This window comes from Gymnoscopelus braueri, assembly GCF_963280865.1.
Source record: "Gymnoscopelus braueri genome assembly, chromosome: 1".
Classification (NCBI taxonomy): Eukaryota; Metazoa; Chordata; class Actinopteri; order Myctophiformes; family Myctophidae; genus Gymnoscopelus; species Gymnoscopelus braueri.
In genome coordinates, this window is record NC_137603.1 from 13516738 (window position 1) to 13539085 (window position 22348).

Below are 22348 nucleotides of genomic sequence, written 5' to 3' on the forward strand. Positions count from 1 at the left end.
TTATCCATGACTGATGAAGCACAAGGAGGCTACAATAATTATACAGTACAGCAGAGTTAAGAAAACATTAATTTAGATGTTACTGAGTTCTATACTGTGGCTCTACTATGCGGTTTCTCAGTGTAACTCCTTGTGTTTTTTCTGTGGTTCAAAATGTTTAAGTGAAGGTTCTTTGAATAAGTGACAGAGTGTCAATGAGTAACCTGTCTTTTTTTCTGTTTCTTTTTTGAAAACGTGCCTGTAGATGATGTCTATGCTTATGCTCTGTCCAAGACCCTTACAAAAGTCTCATCGCCTGCAACTGTGGGACTCTACTCTACATGTCAAAGTCGAATCAACATGATCCTCAAACATATAGAGGGTAAGTGGGCAGAGAAACTATCCATATTTTAATCTGTCAAGCTTATCACCCTCTCAGTTCTTTTATCACCCCCCTCAGAAGGAGAATAAAGGCTGGGCATATGATAGATATACAGTATCTGTAATATACATGTGTGAGTGTGAGTGTGAGTGTGAGTGTGAGTGTGTGTGTGTGTGTGTGTGTGTGTGTGTGTGTGTGTGTGTGTGTGTGTGTGTGTGTGTGTGTGTGTGTGTGTGTGTGTGTGTGTGTGTGTGTGTGTGAGAGTGTGAGTGTGAGTGTAGGTATATATATGTACTGTAGGCCTATATACTGTATATGTAAACATTATCACTCTCTCTAGTGTACATGGAGCAAGAAGCTTTGAGGACAGAGCAGCAATATAAGGGAAGATCGAAACCTCGCTCTGCCAAGCTCTCCCTTGGTGGTCTTCTAGCTGTCATCGGCAGACTGCTCTTCTACAAGCCTGTTTGGACCGAAGAGAACCAGGGGCGGCAGAATGTCAGGTTCATCTATGTGCATTTCAGTGCCTGGCATTTTGCAGGCAGCGACATGCTGTGGGCAGGCCTGGTGATACGCCTGCTCGAGGCCATGCAGGAAAGCTTTGGGAAACTGCCACTGGTACTATACCGTGTGGCCCAGCATGATGAAGAGGAGGAGATCAAGGAAAAGGTTGCAAATTTACCTTGTCTCAAAATTTGCTGGTGCCATTGTGTCACTCTAGATATGAATTTGTATTCAGCTTAACTTCCTTTTCTTTCTCCTTCTTTTTTTTTGGTTTATTTTTTGTTTATGACTGAAAACATATCAGATTGTGGAAGATGGCCTGAAAGAATGGCGGTCCAAGAAGTTCTGCTGCCTCCCTCTGTGGCTCCTCTTCCTTTCCATCCTTCTGATAGCTGTGGTCATGGTTGTGCTCCTTGTGATGCTCGGCTTCCCCAAAGTAGAGGTTGAGACGGGTGGAGATGATGAAGCAGCTGAATCTCAGGTTAACGTTGCGGAAGGCCTGGCCATTGCTGCATTGGGAGTCCCCGCTGTAGGTGTTCTGAGATTCATATTCCTGATGGGCAAGAACCTGATCTTAAACAACAACCAGATCAGGAGGGGGATGGACAATGAGCGGATCAGCAACCAGCTGGGCTTCATGAACGAGGTGAAAAAGGAAATGTGGTTGCTGTGCTGCTTTGTTCACTTCATGGAGGTGTTTGAGAGGAGGAAGATCCGCGTCGTGCTGAAGATCACTAACTTGGACCGCTGCTCCCCAAAGAAAATCGTGGGTGTGCTGGATGCCATCAACATCCTCCTCTCAGATGAAGACAGCCCCTTTATTTCCATGCTGGCAGTGAACCCAGAAGTGCTCATCCAGCAAGTGAACTTCGCAGATGGCTGCTTTGGTAAAGAGGACAGAGCATATGCGTTCTTAAATCGCATCGTTACTCTGTCCTTCACGGTACCTCCACTCTGTGATATTTCAAGGCGCAAAGTGTTTTACAGCCTCACCCAAGGCCATTCTGAAATTACTGGAGACATCCAGAGGAGGGGTAATAAACAGATGACTAGGGATACAACACACCCCTCCATAAATGAATATTCAATGGAGCAAGCGCAAACAACGATCGAGTCAAACATCCCATTGATAGATAAAAAACACATTAAACAAACTGCAGCTGCTTTGGAGCTGAGAGAGGATGAAGTGGAGAGGTTGATCAACTCTGCTTTTGAGAGCATCCTGGGCAGTCACAACAATAACCTAGACCACTATGTCTTAGATGACACCATGTCTATGAGAAGGGTCATCAACTCCATCCGTGTGACTGCAGTAATCATGGAGGCCATGAAGGCAGAGCTTCCTCCACCAGAGCATATTGCAGCTTGGGTGGTCTTGGCCAATCACTGGCCCTGCCGCCTCAGCTGGATATTGCAGTGTGTAGAAGATGACGTCCAAAGAGCCGAAATTGATGCTATGAACCAGGCCCTCACTGACAAGTCTAAGACATTATGGCAGGTCTTCAGCGAGTCCAGAGCTGAACTCTCTCTGATGAGGGAACAGATTGAGGACCTGCTGGATCAGGATGGAGATCCTGAGATGTTTGAGATGTTCCTCAGAGTGGATTTCCCATTCACCATAAATGATTTAGAGACGTTTAAACTATCAACGGTCAACCTGGACAGCTCAATAAGAAAGGAGTTGAGTCAGATCAGAGGGGCATCCCGGCTGAAAGATTGTGTCATGAGGACCATAGCCCCTCTGCCAATCAAAACTAGAATCAAAATGAGTGTGGAAGATGTCTGTGAAGAGGTAGGAAGCTTTTGCACTTTATCTCTATTTATATGGGCTACATTGTGTGCAACCACAATCTCATTCATCATTTATGTTGTTTGTCATCATAGCAGGAAAATACAGCATTGTCAGAATTATTTGTGTAATTGCGTAAATATCACAGTATCACATAAATATGGAGATATACTCATTATTATGGCCGGATCTAATTGGAAGTGTGCCGGTTCGACCCTCTGCTCTTCCAGTGTATGTGTCGAAGTGTCCCTGAGCAAGACACTTAACCCCTAACTGCTCCCTGGACCCTGGGTACATCATTAATGGAATCCAGGGGATACAATGCAAATTTTTATCGATTATCAAATATCACAAACAAAAGCACTCAGTAGGGCACAGACCTCTGCCAAGGCAGCACAAATGTTTTCTGAAATCAATCGTTCAATAATCAATAATTTTCTTGTAATTGCACAGCAACAATCAGACCACATAAATATTACGCATTATGCATTGATCATATAAAAATAATAAACAAAATAAAATGCAGATATACATTTTATTCTAAAAGACATTCACATAACAATTATTTTACAAAAAGATCTATTGATATAAAACACAATAGATACAGCACTATTTGACAAGCAGCCCAATGTCTCACCCACATCACCAATGTGTTAGCAGCAATGAAATAGGTACTTAAACCAACCTATATGCTTAAAGCAGAACGTTGCACCCCAAGAACGTATTAAAAAATATTTGTAATTGAATTAGATTTAAAAAACTAAACAAAAAACACAGTATGTCATTATTGGCATACTAGTATGTCATACTGTCATACTATGAATCGATACTGTTGTCAAACAAGCCATACATTAGTATGACCACTATGTTGTCAAGAAAACATCATCTCTCTCTCTCACTCACTCACTCACTCACTCACTCACTCACTCACACTCTCTCTCTCTCTCTCTCTCTCTCTCTCTCTCTCTCTCTCTCTCTCTCTCTCTCTCGTTTTTTGTTTTGCTTGTTTTGTCTTCGGTGTTGCAAATGGTGAATCCTGCACAACAAATGTCAGAGCAATCTGGCAATTAAGTATAATCATCATTTCTGTCCCTATCTAGCTGAAGAAGCTCGATTTTCCAGAGAAATATGCTGATGTTGTGAAAAGCAATCACCTTGACGGCCTAGCATTGGTTTTCGGAGATGCAGATGACCTCAAATTGCTCCTTCAAATGACCTTTGGTGAGTGGACCTCTTTCAGAATGCACTTCCTCGGCTTTCCCTCAAGCCGCCAGCCACGAAGCAAGGATGTAAAAGTGAGCCATCATCATCCATGGAAACAGCAGCTAAGAGCCACTCACCTTGCTCATCATCAATCTACTCACAGTCTGGTTACCAGTTGAATGTGATGTATGGAAACCGTACAAACTTATGAACTCAAAACACAGTCATTTTATTTTGTGTTTCCTTCACTAAGCAATTGACTTACAATTGTATGTGGCATTTAAAGCACTGATATGAGTTTTATTACTGTAAATATTTTTATGTGGGTTCATGTAATTGCGTCAAGTAATGGTAAAGGTTCCTAAAATATTACACACAAAGGCAGCTGCTAGGGAAGCTCTAATGTAGGCTTAATGAAGATCTACATGTTTATTGATTTCAAGTAAGTTTCTGATAACATATGTGTTACTGAAAATAAAATATACTGTATGGCCATAGCAGCCTGTCTTACATTAATCTGCCATAAAGACAAACAGAGTATGGTATTTGTTCTGATTCAGCATTGTTTGTATAAATAAGGGGATCGTCGTTCCAAGTGTATTGTGTGCGATACATCTCTTAAAATGTTTTGTTTATTCAAGGAAAGAAGTCAACTCAGCTTGGTTGAATGCTTGATTCTGATACAAACACACCATGTCATTCTCAATGATATACAAAAAAAAGTTTTTGAAAACACTTCAGGCGAGAAAAAGGCAATGCAGTAACAGAATCGTGTTTATTTGATCAACACTTCCTACCAGAGTTTCGCGAGCCGGCAGTGTTGCGCTGGATGGATCTGGCATAATTTAATGGATTATTTTCTTTACCATAAGGATTCCCAAAGTGGGGTGAGTGTGCCCCTTGGGTAATTGAGCTGTCACTAGGGGGTGTGTGAGAGGAAACATTTTATGTTGGTTTAATGGTTGTAATAATTACACCATTACACTGTGATGTTTTCAATAGGGATTTTTCACAAAGAATAGAAAATATTTCCTCTGTAAACTTTTAATTAGTTTTTTTAATTAAAAACTAAAATAAATAAATGTTCTTAAAATGCACTTCAGCTGTAATTTAAGTAATTGTAATGAATGATGTTTTTTTTCTTCAATGTGGCTGAACATATGACAGAATTTCTTTTTGAGGATTGGGAGTACATCATTCAACTAAGTCAGGGTGTAGAGGGGGTGCACTGCCTAAAAGGTTTGCAAACCACTAAGCAATTAAATCCTTTTTAAATCAATAAAATTGTTTTAGTATTTTGTATCCAATTATTGATGTTATGTAGCCACGCAATAAGCGGGACAATGAACAGTGAACTAGTCGTTATTGAAAAATAAACCACTTGAGGGTAAGAGCCCTCCGCTTCACGTCAGGGTCTAATCATTATCCCTTACAAACTATTTGTATATCAGATCTTAAAAGTAGTGTTTCATTAATTTACGTGGGTTTAATCAACTTCCAGCATCAGTAAATGTCTAACCTTTCAACAGAAATCCAACCCTTGTATCACAGAAAGAGTGACTTCAACCACTTTAAACAATGCTTTTTAGGTTTAAGCTGTGCAATTTTACAGTAGTTGTGAGTGTATCAAACAGATGCTTGCAATACATTACCCTTGCAAGTGCAAATTGCCATTATGTAGTAGCCATCTCTGACTAATCAAAGTCCTACCTAATAGCAAACAGTCACAATTCACAGAGGAGTACCTGTATTATTTTAATACAGAGAAGCAGAGTTCTGATTCCATTGCTCAGAAATGTTCATGTACAGTACTTGAAGCAACTCTCAAAAAAAATCCCTCAAGAAGAAAATACATGTAGTTGACTGTTTATTAATTAATGTTAAGTGAAATACCACTTTTGAATGTTCTTTACATGTTGATTAAGGCAAATGGAAGATTATTAGGATTAGGATAAAACAGCATAACAGTATGCGTATATCTGAAATATATGTCTAGAGAAATGTTATAAAACAAATTGATATTGAAGGGACAGTTTTGCTGATTTTTTCCCCTGAATTCTATTGAGAATTGGATGTGAAGGTCTTCCCAATGCTCTCAATGGCATAGGAAAATACCTGCTAGTCTCTAAAAAGTGCCATTTTACATGAGGCTGGCAGAGATTTTCTAGCACCACTGAAAGCGAGCTCTTGACAAACAACACACATTGGGAAGTGTTAAGTCAGACTTTCAGAATAGAACAGTAGGATTCAGGTTAAAAATCGCTGAACTTGCCCTTAAATACATATTTCATATACTCAAGGCACAAGACAAAAGACATTCAAAAATATTCCAAGCAAAATACGATCTCTTTCAAAATAAAAGTCGTAACACTTCCTATGAAGCCCATGTCTATAGTGCATTAAACATTATGATGGAACATAATCTGCTAATAACACTGTATCATTGTCGTTATTAGTACTCATGAATACTTCATAACAATAATATATAATAAGCATAATATTTCATAATAATCATAATTCATAATTTCCTTCTTGTGTGCAATACATTATAATTATACAATGTATCATTATCACTGCTACAATACATTGTGATCATATGTTACTTTAAGTGGCCATAGATAAATAGTCCTTTATTGATCGCGAGGAAAATTCAGCTGTCATATCAGTACCACAGTATGAAATACAGGAAATACGGAAAAAGATACACATCTAAGCTTGAAGAAGAAAAAACAGGTAGGAACATAGACAGACATTCCTGAAGGTGTAGGCAGAAACTTTGTGTTGCATAGACTTAATGCAATGCCTTAAAGCCTTCCCTTAACCCATTAAGACCTTAGGTGATTCTTTAAAAAAATCTAAATCTAAATCTAAATCCTAAAAATATTTCAAGATTTTTCAAAAATAGCAGATCTACAAGCTCAAGCTCATAGCGCGGCACTCGGCTATGAGCTTGTATATCTGCTATTTTTTAATAGCCAAAGAAATCTAAAGTGACACAGATACGTTCAGCACCCAATCACCATGTATAGTGACTTATAAGTATACTATAATGCATAACAGTGATTATTGTAAATTTATAAAATATTAGAACTATATGGAAGTAATACTATGATCCTGGTCAAAAGAAAATGTCTGTGAGTGACCAGTAATTATGAAGTGTTATGATACTTGACCTTACATCATTATAAAATGCTTGTGTTATGATTGTATTAGTTATTATAACTATAATTATACAGTGACATAAGCCAATTACAATACATTGTAAAAGGGCTTTGTAGAAACGTGCTATATAAATGCAGCATTTACCATTTATACTTCACCTTATGACCGTATAAGTCATTATAACATGCATTATATGTTATGATTGTTCTTATAACTACATTTAGACAGTGCTGTTCTGAGATTATAATGCATTATATGTTTATAATGCTTATAGATATGGGCTTCACAGGAAGTGTTACCAAAAAGGTTGCTGAATGCATAACATATTATATATCAGCTTTTGTATTGTAAAAAATAAAATAAAAAAATACAATAATACATTAAATCTGAATTAAGAGGCACGTGCATGTCAAACAATTTTCAATGAGGCCAATTACAATGGAAGGAATATAGTACCTATTTGTTTGGCATTACTTTTATCCCCAAGAACCTGACATTGTCATATCATCTGCCAACATTAAAATGTATGACCTGGGTGACATAATTAAGACATTTTAGTAATGATACATTTTGACATGTTTGATTGTAAATGCTGGGGATTTTCTTAGCTATATTTCACGAGTCCACACAACCGCCTTCAACTTGGGAGAGTTTTTTTGTTAATACACAGCAAATTTCTGAATGTGAATTTACATCAGTAAAATGAACAGTGAATTTACTGTATAGCGAAACCCCCAATTTGTGTAGACAGCGGAGGTTTACTTGCGTCCAACAGCTTCAGCCAGTTTCTTTAGCCTTTTCTTCAGCTCCAGAGGGAACTTCTCATAACATTTCTTACACACAGGCTTCATGTCAAACTCCACAAACTTGTTTCTGCAAACACAAAGAGAAAGGAAAGACAATATCAATACCTGAATTGACCTAATAGCTTATATCTTGCCCACTTTAAACCAACATTTAGCAAGGGAACAACCACCCATTCACCCATGAACATCATACATTACAGCCACAAGACAATACATGATCTGTGATATTAAAGTGGTTTAAAATTATTGGGTGGCTTATCGGCCATGTCAGCAGAACTTGGATCACATTGCCCTCACACCAAACTATGGTCAACATTGGCGAGAGACACACTCAACCTCTGATAATAACGTAAGAGGGTTTGCTCTTTTTCAACCCAGACCATATTAAAATGTTTATTCCCATTATGTATAATCATGCATAGCACAACCTCCCCGATAGCTTTTAGTGTTGAGAAACTGCAGCATTTCTCACTGGCCTTAAACACAGTCAACATGTTGGCCTTCAAAAACCATGATAAATCTTAAAACAGGAAACTCACAGTATAGTCAGAGATGTCTTTATATGCTATTTATACAGCATGATCTATCATAAAAAGTTCACAAATCATGCTTTCCATCAGCTTTTATTGACTCAAGTTTTGCACTTCTGCATTTGCACTAGTGTTGTCCTGAGTTTTGCCTCCCTGCCAAGAAATGCATCAGCCAGGCTACAACTATGAGCTTCCTGTTCTCTGGAAATGTAATTCCGTTTCCAAATAGTTGTACTATGTACTCTGGCAATTGAAAAAAGTTCCAAATCAAATGCGATTTTGCTATTATTCAAAACATGAAATGGAGCTTTATCATGTTTTTGAAGGCCTAAAGAAATTCCCTGTCGTTCTGTGCCTAAGCCCACAGAAAAGATTCAGCAGCTTCATAATAATAATACGTTGTGCTACACAAGACTATAAATGAAGGGAATTGACATTTTATGTCTTAACATGCAAGCCTATCCTTTCAGTGACCAGTTAACAAAACTGTGTGCATCAAAACAAACCAATTTCCTCATGTACAGTCATGATCCTCACAACGTCTTGACAAAACAATGGCACTCTGATCAAAAGGTGCTATAAGTGGTTTATTTTCGTTGTTTGTTGTTGAAAAATGAAAGCTCTATATTCCGATAGTAATCATTGCGACAGAGTGTTTGTTCAGTAACTGGGGTCTCCCAGTCTCTCCAGCTATTTAGTAAACATCGGTGGGATACAAATTTCATCCAATCAGGAGAGAGAACCCCACAAACATAATTCATCAGCTTGTGTTCCAGCTCCAATTTTGTCTGCTCATTTATGTGTTTAATCACTTCCAAATGCACTTGTTTATTCTGTATCCTGTATGAGTTCTCTGTCCTGATTGGATCAAATCGGCATCTCAAACTGAAAATGTCTTTTCTGTTTACTAAATAACTGGAGAGACAGGAAGACCCCTGTTATTGAACAAACACTCTATACTCTAGTCTATAGCAATGAAGGCTATGGGAATATCGAGCTATTTAACACTTATTTCAACTAAATAAATATAACTTATGAGCGCCTTTAAAGAATCAATGCAAAAGTACACACATGGTGAAACTCAGGCATTATATGATGACATTTAAAGATTCAAATGGTAAAATGACTCCTACTGTATGTAAAATCAAGAGTATGATAAATGACAATGCAAGGTAGAGATGGCACTAACCAACAGATGGAAAAGGAATGAAAGAGTGCTGAGAGGAAAGAGAATAAAGAAAGCTACAGACAGATGGTAGGTTTTTTCTTGCCGCCTTTGGCGTCACGCTCACGTCGGGCCAAGCGGCGTTTCAGCTCTTCAGGCATGTGCTCATAGCATTGCTTACACACTGGCTTCAGGTCAATTTCCACAAACTTTTCTCTGGGGTAGGTTCGAGGCACAGAGGTAAGGAAGAGTATCAGAGGAAGAGAAATGAGACAGGAAAATAGAAAGACAAGGGCGGAAGTCAAACAAGGGAGGGGAGGAGAAGAGTAGATTGAATTTAAGTGCCAGGAGGAAGAAGTTAGTAGGACTAGTAAAGCAAAACGTCTACAGATAACAGAGAGGACCAATTATACTCTGGATTAACATCCAAATACAGGTCAGGATGAGTCAGAGAGAGAGAGAGAGAGATGTAATTCGTGCCATTTTAACTTACTTGAGGGTAAGTTTTGTGTTGCAGGTAGAGCAAGAGAAACAACTGACACACCAGGCTTTGTTCAGGGCCGACACCACTGGTTGACAGAAGAAACGATAACAGTTGAGGTGGAATGATTTACAAGTGAATAATAATCTAGGAGGAGAGCTTTATACAACTGTATTGCAATGCCTAGGTGCTACATAGGGCTGAACGATTTTGAGAAAATATAAAATTGCGAATTTTTCTGACCAATATTGCGATTGCATTTTGATTTGCGATTATAAAAAGGCAAGCTTCAGTTAAATATTTGTTGTAATAATAATAATAATACATTTTATTTGTAATGTACATTACATTTTTACAAATCTCAAAGTGCTACAGTGTTTAAAAACAATGGCATAATAAAAATGCAAAAGCAAAAAAAAACACGTCAACATAAGACCCTACTTGCAGTAAAAAGTTGATTAAAAACTAAGTTAAATTAAATTAAATTCAAGGCATAGGAAAAAAGACCTAAGGAAAAAACTAAGAACTAAGAGGAGTGTTCTTAGTCCATTTTTAAAAGCGTATGTAAGACTGTGGGGCTCTCAAGTGGTCGGAGAGGGCATTGCACATTCTGTAATACATTTAAAAAGCAATGGAATGTTACTAACTAGACATGCAACGGTTCAGTTAGCTCATGGTTCGGTTCAAACCTCTGTCTTTGGGTCACGGTTTTGGTACAGTTAAAAAAGTATATTTCCAACATTTTCCCTTTATTTTGCTTATTAGAAATAAAGTTTTTCTATTCAGACACATTCTGGTATTGTCTGCCTTTCATTATTGTCAAGGAAAATGTACCTTATATCGCTGACTTACTTTCATTATGCTCAAGGCAAAAAAAAATGCACCTTATGTAACCATGCTTCACATGTGTGCGGGGGAACGGGGGATTTGCTAATCGTGTGGTTTCAAATCGCGATTTTGGTTTGAAAATTATTAAATTGTTCAGCCCAAGTACTGCACACAAATAATAATATTCTAAGCAGAGTTTTGTCATGTTCATCCTTACCATCGCCTTCAATCACACGGTTGCAGTGATAGCACACATCGCCAAAGAGCTTTATAGGTGAGAATTGAACACAGGTTATTATAGATTATGTTTATAAAGCAGAAATCACATGATACTATGAGGTCATTCAAGGTGCACACGGATCAGTTAGTTTAGTGTCAATTATCAAGAGTTGTCTTATATCAAATGACACAAACTACTTCTACCAAGATTAAAGACATCCAAAAACATATTTTTACCTGGTTATAGTGAGTCTCACAGTAAGCCAAGCCCTTCCTCTCGTAATGGCGGTGACCCAGGAAAGGCTTCTCACACTTAGCACACACAAAATGCTGTAAACACACACACAAGCACACAGCAGCCTATATTAGGCACGGCTGGAAGCATTCAGGTACTTACCATTGACCTGGCACTAAGAATGCCACCGCTCATGCAGATGTCACACTGCCACAAGGCACAGATCTCCAGTTATTTCACGCTCTATTATAAACAATATAGCCCTAGTTAGACAAGCTATTAAAATGATACCTATAAATAGCAACAGAGAAACTGATACTCTGTCCTAAATTTTGTAGAACTAAATTGTTGATTTAAGCCTTGAAGAAATCTCACGGACATTCAAACTGGCTGGGGATAATTTAGCAAGTAATTTTGACTGACTCAAATCAGGCTGATCCTCAATACTTGCATGAGACAAAGAAATAAGCAAATATTGGAATCAATTATTTTCCATCCATCAAAGTACTGTAATTAAGACATGTGAAAGACCAATGATCTAGTATTCTTCTCTCTCACAAACCTCCACATGCCATTGTTTGCCCATGGCATTGACAACACGTCCCTCGATGGGTCTCCTACAGGCGCCACAGATTGGTACACCCATCTTGTCATGGCAGGGCAAACAGAAGAGCTCTCCCTTCAGTTCCCTTGCATCAGATGTCAGCTCCTTGCTGCAGAAGGACAAACGATTAACTCCATTCTTCAGCAGAGAAGATGGCTTCTCTGTACAGAAATGTTCTTTCTTACAAGATCAGAGATAGATGGCTAACAGCAGGGGTTTCCAAACATGGGGCCATGACCCATTTTGGGTTGCAGAACCTGTTTTTATGGGTTACAACTTAAGTGAATATTGTATGTATATTTTTTTCTGCATTTTTTTTTACTTCTTTTTTATTTTATTTTTATGATTCAAACAGTTTTCAGAAATAAATTTAAAAAAGGAAAGGAAAACATTTTCAGAAATTAAAAGACATTTATTTATTTTTTTGAAAATAGAAGATCTACACGCTCACAATGCTTGTGAGCTTGTATATCAGCTATTTTCACTACTTTTGAAATAGGGTATAAGCGGATAATTCGTAGTGTATTTTTGTACGTTTGGGTCGTGGGGACTGGGGAGATACCAAATTTCTCTTTTGGTTCTCTGGCTGAAACTGTTTGGGAACACCTGGCTTACAGCAATTCACTCAAGACTCATAATTGAACGTTTGTGTAGAACTGATATGAAGTTAAGGATGAACCGCAAAATCCAGAGTGTTCATGTAACTCAGAAAGCTTACAGTTAAATAAACAGAACCTTATGGGTCCTTCTTTTACATGTCCAGAGTTAAAGGACGACTTCACCCATTTCCAACCTCTCTTTATATAATAATTGGTACTCACTAATGCTCATTATAATATGGTAACATTTTTGTCTATATGTCTCAGAGGAGGGTTGTGGATAGTTCAGAAACCCGCCTACCAGCAACATCATCGATGGGAAATCCAAGCTAATAGAAACGGCAGGCTTTCTATTTCTGGAAAGTTAGCATGCTATAAATGGAAGCCAGTGTTCTCGCGTTAATAAAAATCGAATTTGAAATCTCGTTTGGAAACAAATATCTGCCAAACGACGATGTCACTGGTAGGCAGGTTTTTGAAGCGTCCACAGCCCTCCACACAGACCCGAGTAGAAACAATAAATGACAGTCATATAGATCAGCTCGTAGCAATAAACCCCTTGAAAAGTACTGTCAGATACAATGTTTCAGAGACATAGCGAATGTCATTCTTATTAAAATAAAAACATTTATGCAATATAATCCTGGCCTGAGCGCAGAGTTTCTGATAATTTAACTAAGCTATTGTATCAGACAGAGCGCTGACAACGCCGTCAAATGGGGGAGGGGTGGTCTCGGTAAACTCCTACTGTATCCGATCATTTCCAATCACACATACATGAACACAAACAGCTGTTTCCGTGTCCGCTCTAGACCGGATATGCAAATTACAAACGTCCCATAACCATTTCCTCCATCGAACATGGCCAGCATAGCATTCTGACTAAATACACTGTGTCATACATGTGTTTAGTAATGTACTCTTGCGTTCTATCGTTAAATAAAACCATATTTGTCAGTCTGTGATTCTTACGGAGCTAGCCCTTTGATTGGCTGCGCGAGTGAGGAACAGCGCCACAGATTTACCATAAAGATACAGTGGCCGAACACGCATCCGTAGTTAGATCCCCACATGCTGCGTAGTTGTTTGGATGCCATATTCTGAGAGGACATGTGATGCCATTGGCGAGCCCTCATTAGCTAACCTTATACCTAGACCAGCCAATGAGGAAAAATGTATGACTAGTTGTAGCGTCTCTTCAATGATCAGCCCTGCGAGCTGGTAACAAATGGTACCATTTTATCATGAGCAATTGATAAATTATATCATATGAAGATAGGTTGAAAACGGGTGAAGTCGTCCTTTAACCGAATGGTCGGTTTTCTGTGTGGAGAAGTAGCCTGGTAAGACTCACCCACAGTTGTTGCAGTTAAAGTGGTCAGGATGATAGGGATCATTCTTGAAGATAAGTGGCTGCTCCTCAATGATGGCGTGGCACTTCTGACAGATGTACTTTCCCAGACCTCTAGCCTTCTCTCGGTTATGGCACGGACGGCAAAGGTGCCTAAAGGGGAGGGCCAAGACCGCGACCACAGAATTTAGTGATAATTTAACCACTTTCACCCTGGCGAGCATCATTATGGGCAAGAAAATTACATCCTTTATTTTTCTATTTTTTTTACACTTTTTCAAAAATAACAAAAATAGCAGAGCTTGTAGATCGGCTATTTTCATGATGGAGTACATATGGCTTAAGTGGTTAACTCATTTAACATCTACAGCATCACTACTTTACATTCCAGTCTTTATAACATCCCAACATTTGTATTGTGCCTCTGCTTTTAGGGTGTGATCGTGATTGTAATGCATTATGGGTTGCCATTACTGTATAGAAAAAGTAAAAATAAAAACTACCAACCTGCCAGCATTCTTAACAAATCCCACATCAGCAAGCACAGCCTGGCATATATCACAGCAGAAGCAGTCAGGGTGCCAGCTATTGTTCATGGCCTTAATCACACGACCAATGATGAACTCACCTGGGACAATGACAAAAAGACCTAATTATGTAAACGAACCTCTAGTTACCTACGTCACTGCCGATCCGACCAATATGCCCATATATGGAGATCTCTGTATCTGTCAGTTCATGTCCCTTTTATGCCCATATATGGAGATCTCTGATGTCATCAGTATATACCCATTTATGGGCACGCCTCCTTTTGTGGCCATATATGGAGCCGAGTGATTTGTTTGCGCCTGATGCCATGACGACAAGTTGACGTAAGCCAACACACTCCATATTTGGACATAGCTGCATTGGGAACTTCTTATGTGGTTATGGCTGAGTAATAGTGACATGAGTGTGACGACGTGGTCCGCCCGCCCACCGGTCCTCCCTTAAGCCAATTTTAATATAGGAAGATGTATGAGTCAGTGTTCTGAGCACTTTTTCAGTGTGTGTGTGTGTGTGTGTGTGTGTGTGTGTGTGTGTGTGTGTGTGTGTGTGTGTGTGTGTGTGTGTGTGTGTGTGTGAGCGTGTGTGCAGTAGTGTAATACTCACCACACTGGTGGCAGCAAGGAGCAAAGAGCATTTGGAAATCATGCTCACAGTACTTCCTGCCTTCAAACTGCAACGAAACAAAAGATATTCCATATTTTAAAACAGCCAAAGAGAGGCTACCTAATTTAATAATTAGCCTTTTTTTTTAAGGAGCTACCTCATAGAAGAGTCCTTCAGGGAACTGCTGGAAGCACTGGGCACACACAAAGCAATGCTCGTGGTAGAGCTCCCCATTACTATTGACAATCTTTTCAGCCGCTCCAAAGCCACTCTTACAGCGCTCGCAGGCTGCGTTGGCCAGGGCGTTCGCCATGGTGCTGGAAGTGACAAGAAAACAGACGCTTCTGAGCAGACATTCACCGAAGTGGTACTAACTTCAATAATTAATTAATTAATTCATATGAGGTTAGAAGATAAACTTTATCCCATTAAGACCGGGAACGCATTTAGATTTATTTGGCTATTGAAAAATAGCAGATATACAAGCTCATAGTGCGGCACCGAGTGCCGCACTATGAGCTTGTAGATCTGCTATTTTTTTTTATCGTGAACATTTTGTGAAAATCTTTGAACATATATATTTTTTAAAGCGAACATTTGTAACTCATATCTTTGCTTCTGGGGGTCCCTGGAACAAAATATTTTGAGATGGGCGGTCCGGGGGTTAGTCCAGCGCAAATAGGGGCACAAATTCTAAGTTTATATTGTGTGCAAGACAAGTTGGCACATGACTCATAGCTCTGGGCATTTATATTTGTCAATACATTAGCCGCTAGACATTTCAGGAGGTTTCAGACTAATGGTTCACAGCCTGTGAGACGTTCCACATTACTTACATCAATGAGTCAAAAGATCTGTCTCAAAAGGTTGATTTACACAGTATAAATTATTAGACTGTATGCTGCCCCCCACCATCTAATCGATTGACTGATTGATTGAATACTTTATTAGCAGTTTGCAAAAAAAGCACAGGAAAGTACAGTTCAATACAAGGTCTGCTAAGAGAAAACCTATGGCCCAAGAAAGCCTATGGCTTGTTTCCATTGGGGTCCCTTGTACTCAATTCATCGGGAAAAATCCAGTTTCAATAACAGGCTCAGATCAATTATGAATCAGACAACTAAACTGAATATGAAAAATACAATAAGAAAGTTATAACGCTGTCCTGATGAATAATACATATTCTGTAGTACTAGTAAACAATCGCTGGATCTTTGTTGACCAACTTGGATACTTTTTCATACTATATTCAATCTTAGAAGCATAAAAGCCTAAACATCTCTTTTCCTTTCCCCATACAGTGAGCATGTTTCTGGTAGTTCATTCATAGATAATGATATGTAAAAGTCAGACTCGATAAAATAATACATCTATGATTAGAGTCTTGATCCAAGGCTAAAGATGCCCCATCCTGCCAGAATAATTCAAAGAATCGCCAACGCCGCTGGGGGGCAATTATGTCTGCTTTCATTCGGATATTATGACAACACACCACTCGAGACTCCACTGCAACAGATGAGTGGACCGATTTGCATCTGTATGCTAGGATTCCATCGCCCACTCACCTCCCTACGCTCGCTAGCAGGCAGGCTAACGTTAGCTGAGGAGACAAGCAGGTCTACAAGGGATGGATGTCAACTCCAGCTGCTTGCAGTGAAACCACACGCCTGCTAGACAGACTAGTAGCTGCTGGGTCTTTTAACAAGTGTATCGTCAATAGTAAAAACGCCCGTTTGATGGTGGTTCCCTTTTTTTACAGCCTGCTGGAGCGTGAGACTAAACTACCGTAAAGTTAGCTACTCTAGCAGCTAACGCCACAAGTACTAAAACTAGGTTGGTTTAGTATAAGGTTTATTTAATTAAAAAACACGTAACTTACTTGCCCGTCATTCCAGCGACGCCCAGCATCACCTCTTTGCACCGCAATGTTGTAAATGTTGTTTCATGCAGTTGTTTTGCTCATTTGGCAACAGGCCAGTGTCCCAGTTGCTTGTTGTGTCTGCTGTGCTGCGCTATGGACTGACTAGGCTGGGGGTCCACCCACACACAGGGAGTGTCTGATAACTTCCGTTCATGGTGTGTCATATGTGAAGACTTCCAAACCTAGTGTCCTTATTTTGTGGATGGCATTATAGGCATTTTTTTATTTGTAAAAAAAAAAAAGAAGAAAAAATGGAAAAGAAAAGAAGAATAAAGCTTGAAGTTTCAAGATTCAAGATTGTATTTGTTTACTTCTTCAATACATCTCATGTATGGGTTCCAAAGTCAAATCCTTTGGTTTTGACTCTGCATTGTAGCACAAAGACAAAAAATAAAAATTGCTTTAATGGAGTAACAATAGTTATATATACATAACTATTTGTATCAATGAATAAAATAATATACTATAACGATAGCACACTGTGAGATTCCCTTGTTAGCAGTTGAAACAGTTGACATCCTTGACAATCATTCTACAGGCTTTACTGACACAATGATCAGTGTATAGTATCCTGGATGGATTGGAGGGAATCTCACATCTACTGATGCTCTTGGCTGAGGTGTTGGGGAGCCCATCCTCACCACCTGGGGGCGACCAGGCATGGTGTGGAGTCTTATAGGTCCTTGAACTTGTTGAGTCTAGTCTAGTGTGTAATACCTGCCACATTGTCACATACTACAGGGAGTCACTATTAAGGGAGAAAAAGTATTCACCAAAGGACCATGTTCAGGGGTCTCTATAGAGCGCATGTCCGTAAGTGCTTTCACTTCTGCCCATTGGGGGCACCACAAATGCAATGAGTTTCCCCCATAGTAGGGGGTACTAAGCACAAAAAATGGCCAAATCGTTACGCGGCGGATAAAAGCATGAAATTTGATACAGATGTCCCTTGGGTCATCCTAAAACATCCTAGAAGGGGTGCCCAAAAAAATCTTAAACAGGAAGTGACTTATGGACAAAATTCAAAATGGCCACCTAAACTGTTGACCGTTGACTCAAAAGACACCAAAAGAATCTCCAAAAAGCATAACATTTGGCACATATGTCCCTTGGGTCATCCTAAGACATCCTAGAAGGGGTGCCCAAAGGAATCTGAAACAGGAAGTGAGTTATTGACTAAATTGAAAATGGCCGCCTAGTGTTGTCGATTGACTCAAAAGACAACTAAAGAATCTCATAAAAGCATACAATTTGGCACACATGTCTTTTTGGTCATCCTAAGACATCCTAGAAGGGGTGCCCAAAGAAATCTTAAGCAGGAACTGAGTTATTGACAAAATTGAAAATGGCCGCCTACAGTGTTATCTATTGACTCAAAAGACAACTAAAGAATCTCATAAAAGCATACAATTTGGCATACATGTCCCTTGGGTCATCCCAAAACATCCCAGAAGGGGTGCCCAAAAAAATCTTAAACAGGAAGTGAGTCATTGACAAAATTGAAAATGACCGCCTACAGTGTTGTCGATTGACTCAAAAGACAACTAAAGAATCTCATAATGGCATACATGTCCCTTGGGTCATCCTAAGACATCCTAGAAGGGGTGCCTGAAATTATCTGAAACAGGAAGTGAGTTATTGACTAAATTGAAAATGGCTGTGTACAGTCTTGACAGATGATGCAAAAGACACTCATAAAAAATAATCTCATAAAAGCATAAAATTTGGTACAAATGTCCCTTGGGTGATCTGAATGCATCCTAAGGGGTGCCAAAAAAAGTTTTAATAGTCTCTCAATGGAAAACACTCCTCCCACACGGGCTGCACTGCTACAATATTCAAATCGAGCAGCCAATCTAGCATTTGGTCCAGAAGCCTGAAAGCTATGCAATCTCTACCATCTCCTGACAAATAAATTAAAGTCGCTGATTCGTGGACACCTTTATGGACACTCTTGCCAGAGGCTGCTTAAGTTTGTAGAGAACTCAAGTGTGGCTGCAAAGCTGAGCCCTTCTGTTCGAGAAAGTGTAGATGCCGGGATGCTGGGTTACCTTGCAGAGCATTATGCCAATGTGCTGGTAATTGCAAAATGGCACACATGAATACATGTAGTTACTAAACACTAATCACAAAAAAACAGTAATGATCAAGAAGAAAATACATGAGAAGATAGAGTGTAAAACAAGCAAGAAGATGTAGAGTGCAAAATAAATAAGATGCAGAGAGTAAAATAAGAATATGCAGAGTAAGATAAGATGCAGAGTAAAATAAATGAGAATATGCAGAGAGTTAGATAAATAAAGAAGATTCAAAGAGTACAATAAAAAAATTATGCAGAAAGTAAAATAAATAAGTGATGTAGAAATGAAAACAGAAGGTAGACTACAAAATACGGCAAGTTATGCACTGCATAACCTGTCGTATTGAGTCTGCATAATATGCAGACTGCCATGGTCAACTGTTTAAACAGCCATTTAGAATTTCTTCAACATGGTCCCTTCCTAAAAAGTTTAATAAACAAGCAAACAAATAAATAACCCCTTCTAGGATATATTAAGAAGCACTCAATGTACGTACCAAATTATACACTTTTATGACGTCCCCTTATGTTTTCTTTTGTGTCAACTGCTTTTAGGCGGTCACTTCCTGTTTAAAACCTTTTTGGGCACCCCTTGTAGGATGCGTTCAGATCACCCAAGGGACATTTGTACCACATTTCATGCTTTTATGAGATTCTGTAGGTATCTTGCATCATCTTTCAACACTGTAGGCGGCCATTTTCAATTTAGTCAATAACTCACTTCCTGTTTCAGATTATTTTTGGCACCCCTTCTAGGATGTGTTAGGATGACCCAAGGGACATATGTGCCAAATTGTATACTTTTTGGAGATTCTATAGGCTTTTTGAGTCAATCGCCAACACTGTAGGCGGCCATTTTCAATTTAGTCAATAACTCACTTCCTGTTGAAGACTTTTTTGGGCACCCCTTCTAGGATGTCTTAGGATGACCCAAGGGACATGTGTGACACATGTTATACTTTTTGGAGATTCTTTAGTTGTCTTTTGAGTCAATCGACAACACTAGGCGGCCATTTTCAATTTGGTCAATAACTCACTTCCTGTTTCAGATTTTTTTGGGCTCCTCTTCTAGGATGTCTTAGGATGACCCAAAGGACATGTGTGCCACATTTTATGCTTTTTGGAGATTATTTTGGTGTCTTTTGAGTCAACGGTCAACAGTTTAGGTGGCCATTTTGGATTTTGTCCATAACTCACTTCCTGTTTAAGATTTTTTTGGGCACCCCTTCTAGGATGTTTTAGGATGACCCAAGGGACATCTGTATCAAATTTCATGCTTTTATCCGCCGCGTAACGATTTTTCACTTAGTACCCCCTACTACCACAGCTTCCTCGTGTGCTGATGGCTGCTCCTCAGGACTGTATTTTACTGCTCATTTGTTCATTCCTACAATGAGATCATTCAGTCATAAGTGGACAAACCACTAAAGCATAGGTGTCAGTGAAAGAGAGAGAGAAAGAGGCAGTGGTGGAAAGTATCTAAGTAAGGCAGTAGGAAGTCAGTAATAAGGCTGCATAAGGCAGTATGGAGGTAGTAATAATAACACAGTAATATGGCTGCATGAAGCAGTATGGAGTCAGCAACAGTGTTGTGTTGGTGATTTTGTTAGTGGTGGGACTCTATTTTAATGACGTCACGCGCACGTCGCTTAACACCTACACTACAGGTCAAACAATGGACAATTGATATCTATCTAGGCTCATTCCTATGTTAATTTATGCTGGTGTGACACCCGGTAGTCGGGATCCTTTGTAAACTTTGTTGAGGTGTGAATTAAGGGTTGTTTTAAATCAATGCGTGTGCGTGCTCCTGCTAAAAAAAAGGGGTTGTACGGCGTGTTACCGCGTCCCAAGACCAATGCATCCCTGGTCAGCAATAAGTTAGTATTGAGACTGCATAAGCCAGTAGGGAGTCAGTAATAAGGCTGCATAAGGTCTTGTAGGGAGTCAGTAATAAGGCTGTATAAGGTCTTGTAGGGAGTCAGTATTAAGGGAGCAGAATAAACTAACCAAAGGACCATGTTCAAGGGTCTCTACAGAGCGCACGTCCAAAACTACTTTCAAGTCAGCCCATTGGAGGCACCACAAATGCAAACAGTTTCCGCCACAGCTTCCTCTAGTCTTGATGGCCGCACCCGACACTGGGTGGACAGCCCGGCCTGGGCGAGGAGCGAGGAGCGTACTTTTCTAGTTTAAAACTGTGTTAGCAGAGGATGTTTTCGATTCATCGACCTCTGGGTTATGGGCCCAGCACGCTTCCGCTGCGCCACTCTGCTATCAATCACCCCAGGTGGGACTCGAACCCACAATCCCTGGCTTAGGAGGCCAGTGCCTTATCCATTGGGCCACCGGGGCTGCAACAGGTGTAATAAGGGAGTAATAAGGCTGCATAAGGCAGTAGGGAGTCAGTAATAAGGCTGCTTAAGGCAGTATAGGGGGTCAGTAATAAGGCAGTAAAAAGGCTGCATAAGGCATTATGGAGTCAGTAATAAGGCAGTAATATGGCTGCATGAAGCAGCATGGAGTCAGCAATAAGGTAGTATTAAGGCTGCATAAGGCAATTGGGAGTCAGTAATAAGGCTGCATACGGTCTATAGGGAGTCACTATTAAGGGAGAAAAAGTATTCACCAAAGGACCATGTTCAGGGGTCTCTATAGAGCGCATGTCCGAAAGTGCTTTCACTTCTGCCCATTGGGGGCACCACAAATGCAATGAGTTTCCCCCACAGCTTCCTCGTGTGCTGATGGCTGGTCCTCAGGACTGACACATCACTAGGTAGACTACATGAGTAATTTCATTTTAGCTGTGTCTCGAAATCCTTGCTGTACTGACGTTGGGCTGCTTTTATCATTCTGCAGAGATCACAATGTGCATTTATTCCACCCTTTTGTCTCTATTATAGGCCAGATTGTTTTAATGGGAACCACATCATCACTATAACAGAAAGAGCAAGAGGATTAGATCACCAAAATACACACTAATGCCTGTGGCTAGTTAATTTGACCTACCTGACCTGCTGAGGTGTGCTTGTGAGATGGTATCCATCCTGATCCTTGCCTCCCCCACAGACAGACGGCACCTAGACTCTGCTCCACTGCCACAGGGATGTTACAATATCCAGACATGGCATGAGATTCTAGGCCACTGTAATTATGATGATGTTCAAAGATTACAGAATGTGGTAGATTGTATGACAATCAAGAGTAAAATAAACAAATCTACCCTATATTGTTGATGTGTGAACGCAAGGAAAGTTAGTCCAAACTAGAAACAGAAAGCCTGATGTAAGAGCCAAAGCAGCTCTAGAATAAGTACACACAGATTTAGTGTGACCAATAGACCCAGATTTCACAGGCA

At 39.7% G+C, this 22348-nt stretch overlaps 2 protein-coding genes across 3 annotated transcripts; one reads left to right on the forward strand and one right to left on the reverse strand.

Annotated features, from left to right (window-relative positions):
- The first annotated feature begins 248 nt into the window (after positions 1-248).
- nkpd1 (NTPase, KAP family P-loop domain containing 1) lies at positions 249-4539 on the forward strand. Its single transcript, XM_080425871.1, has 4 exons — positions 249-361; positions 702-1030; positions 1170-2657; positions 3755-4539. The coding sequence occupies exons 1-4, from the start codon at positions 340-342 to the stop codon at positions 4034-4036; spliced, it is 2121 nt and encodes a 706-aa protein (XP_080281997.1). The 5' UTR covers positions 249-339; the 3' UTR covers positions 4037-4539.
- A 1161-nt stretch (positions 4540-5700) lies between these two features.
- LOC308087733 (LIM and senescent cell antigen-like-containing domain protein 1) lies at positions 5701-17017 on the reverse strand. Of its 2 annotated transcripts, none has more exons than XM_080431856.1 (10): positions 16869-17017; positions 15147-15306; positions 14990-15056; positions 14345-14465; positions 13841-13990; positions 11846-11996; positions 11286-11378; positions 11047-11095; positions 10014-10089; positions 5701-7892 (listed from the first exon to the last, which is right to left on the reverse strand). In XM_080431856.1, exons 1-10 carry the CDS (start codon positions 16895-16897, stop codon positions 7778-7780), a joined length of 1011 nt encoding a protein of 336 aa, XP_080287982.1. In that variant the 5' UTR covers positions 16898-17017; the 3' UTR covers positions 5701-7777. The 2 variants fall into 2 exon arrangements, with proteins under 2 accessions (XP_080287982.1, XP_080287983.1); XM_080431857.1 differs by lacking the exon at positions 5701-7892 and adding an exon at positions 9369-9736.
- Between the last annotated feature and the right edge of the window lie 5331 nt (positions 17018-22348).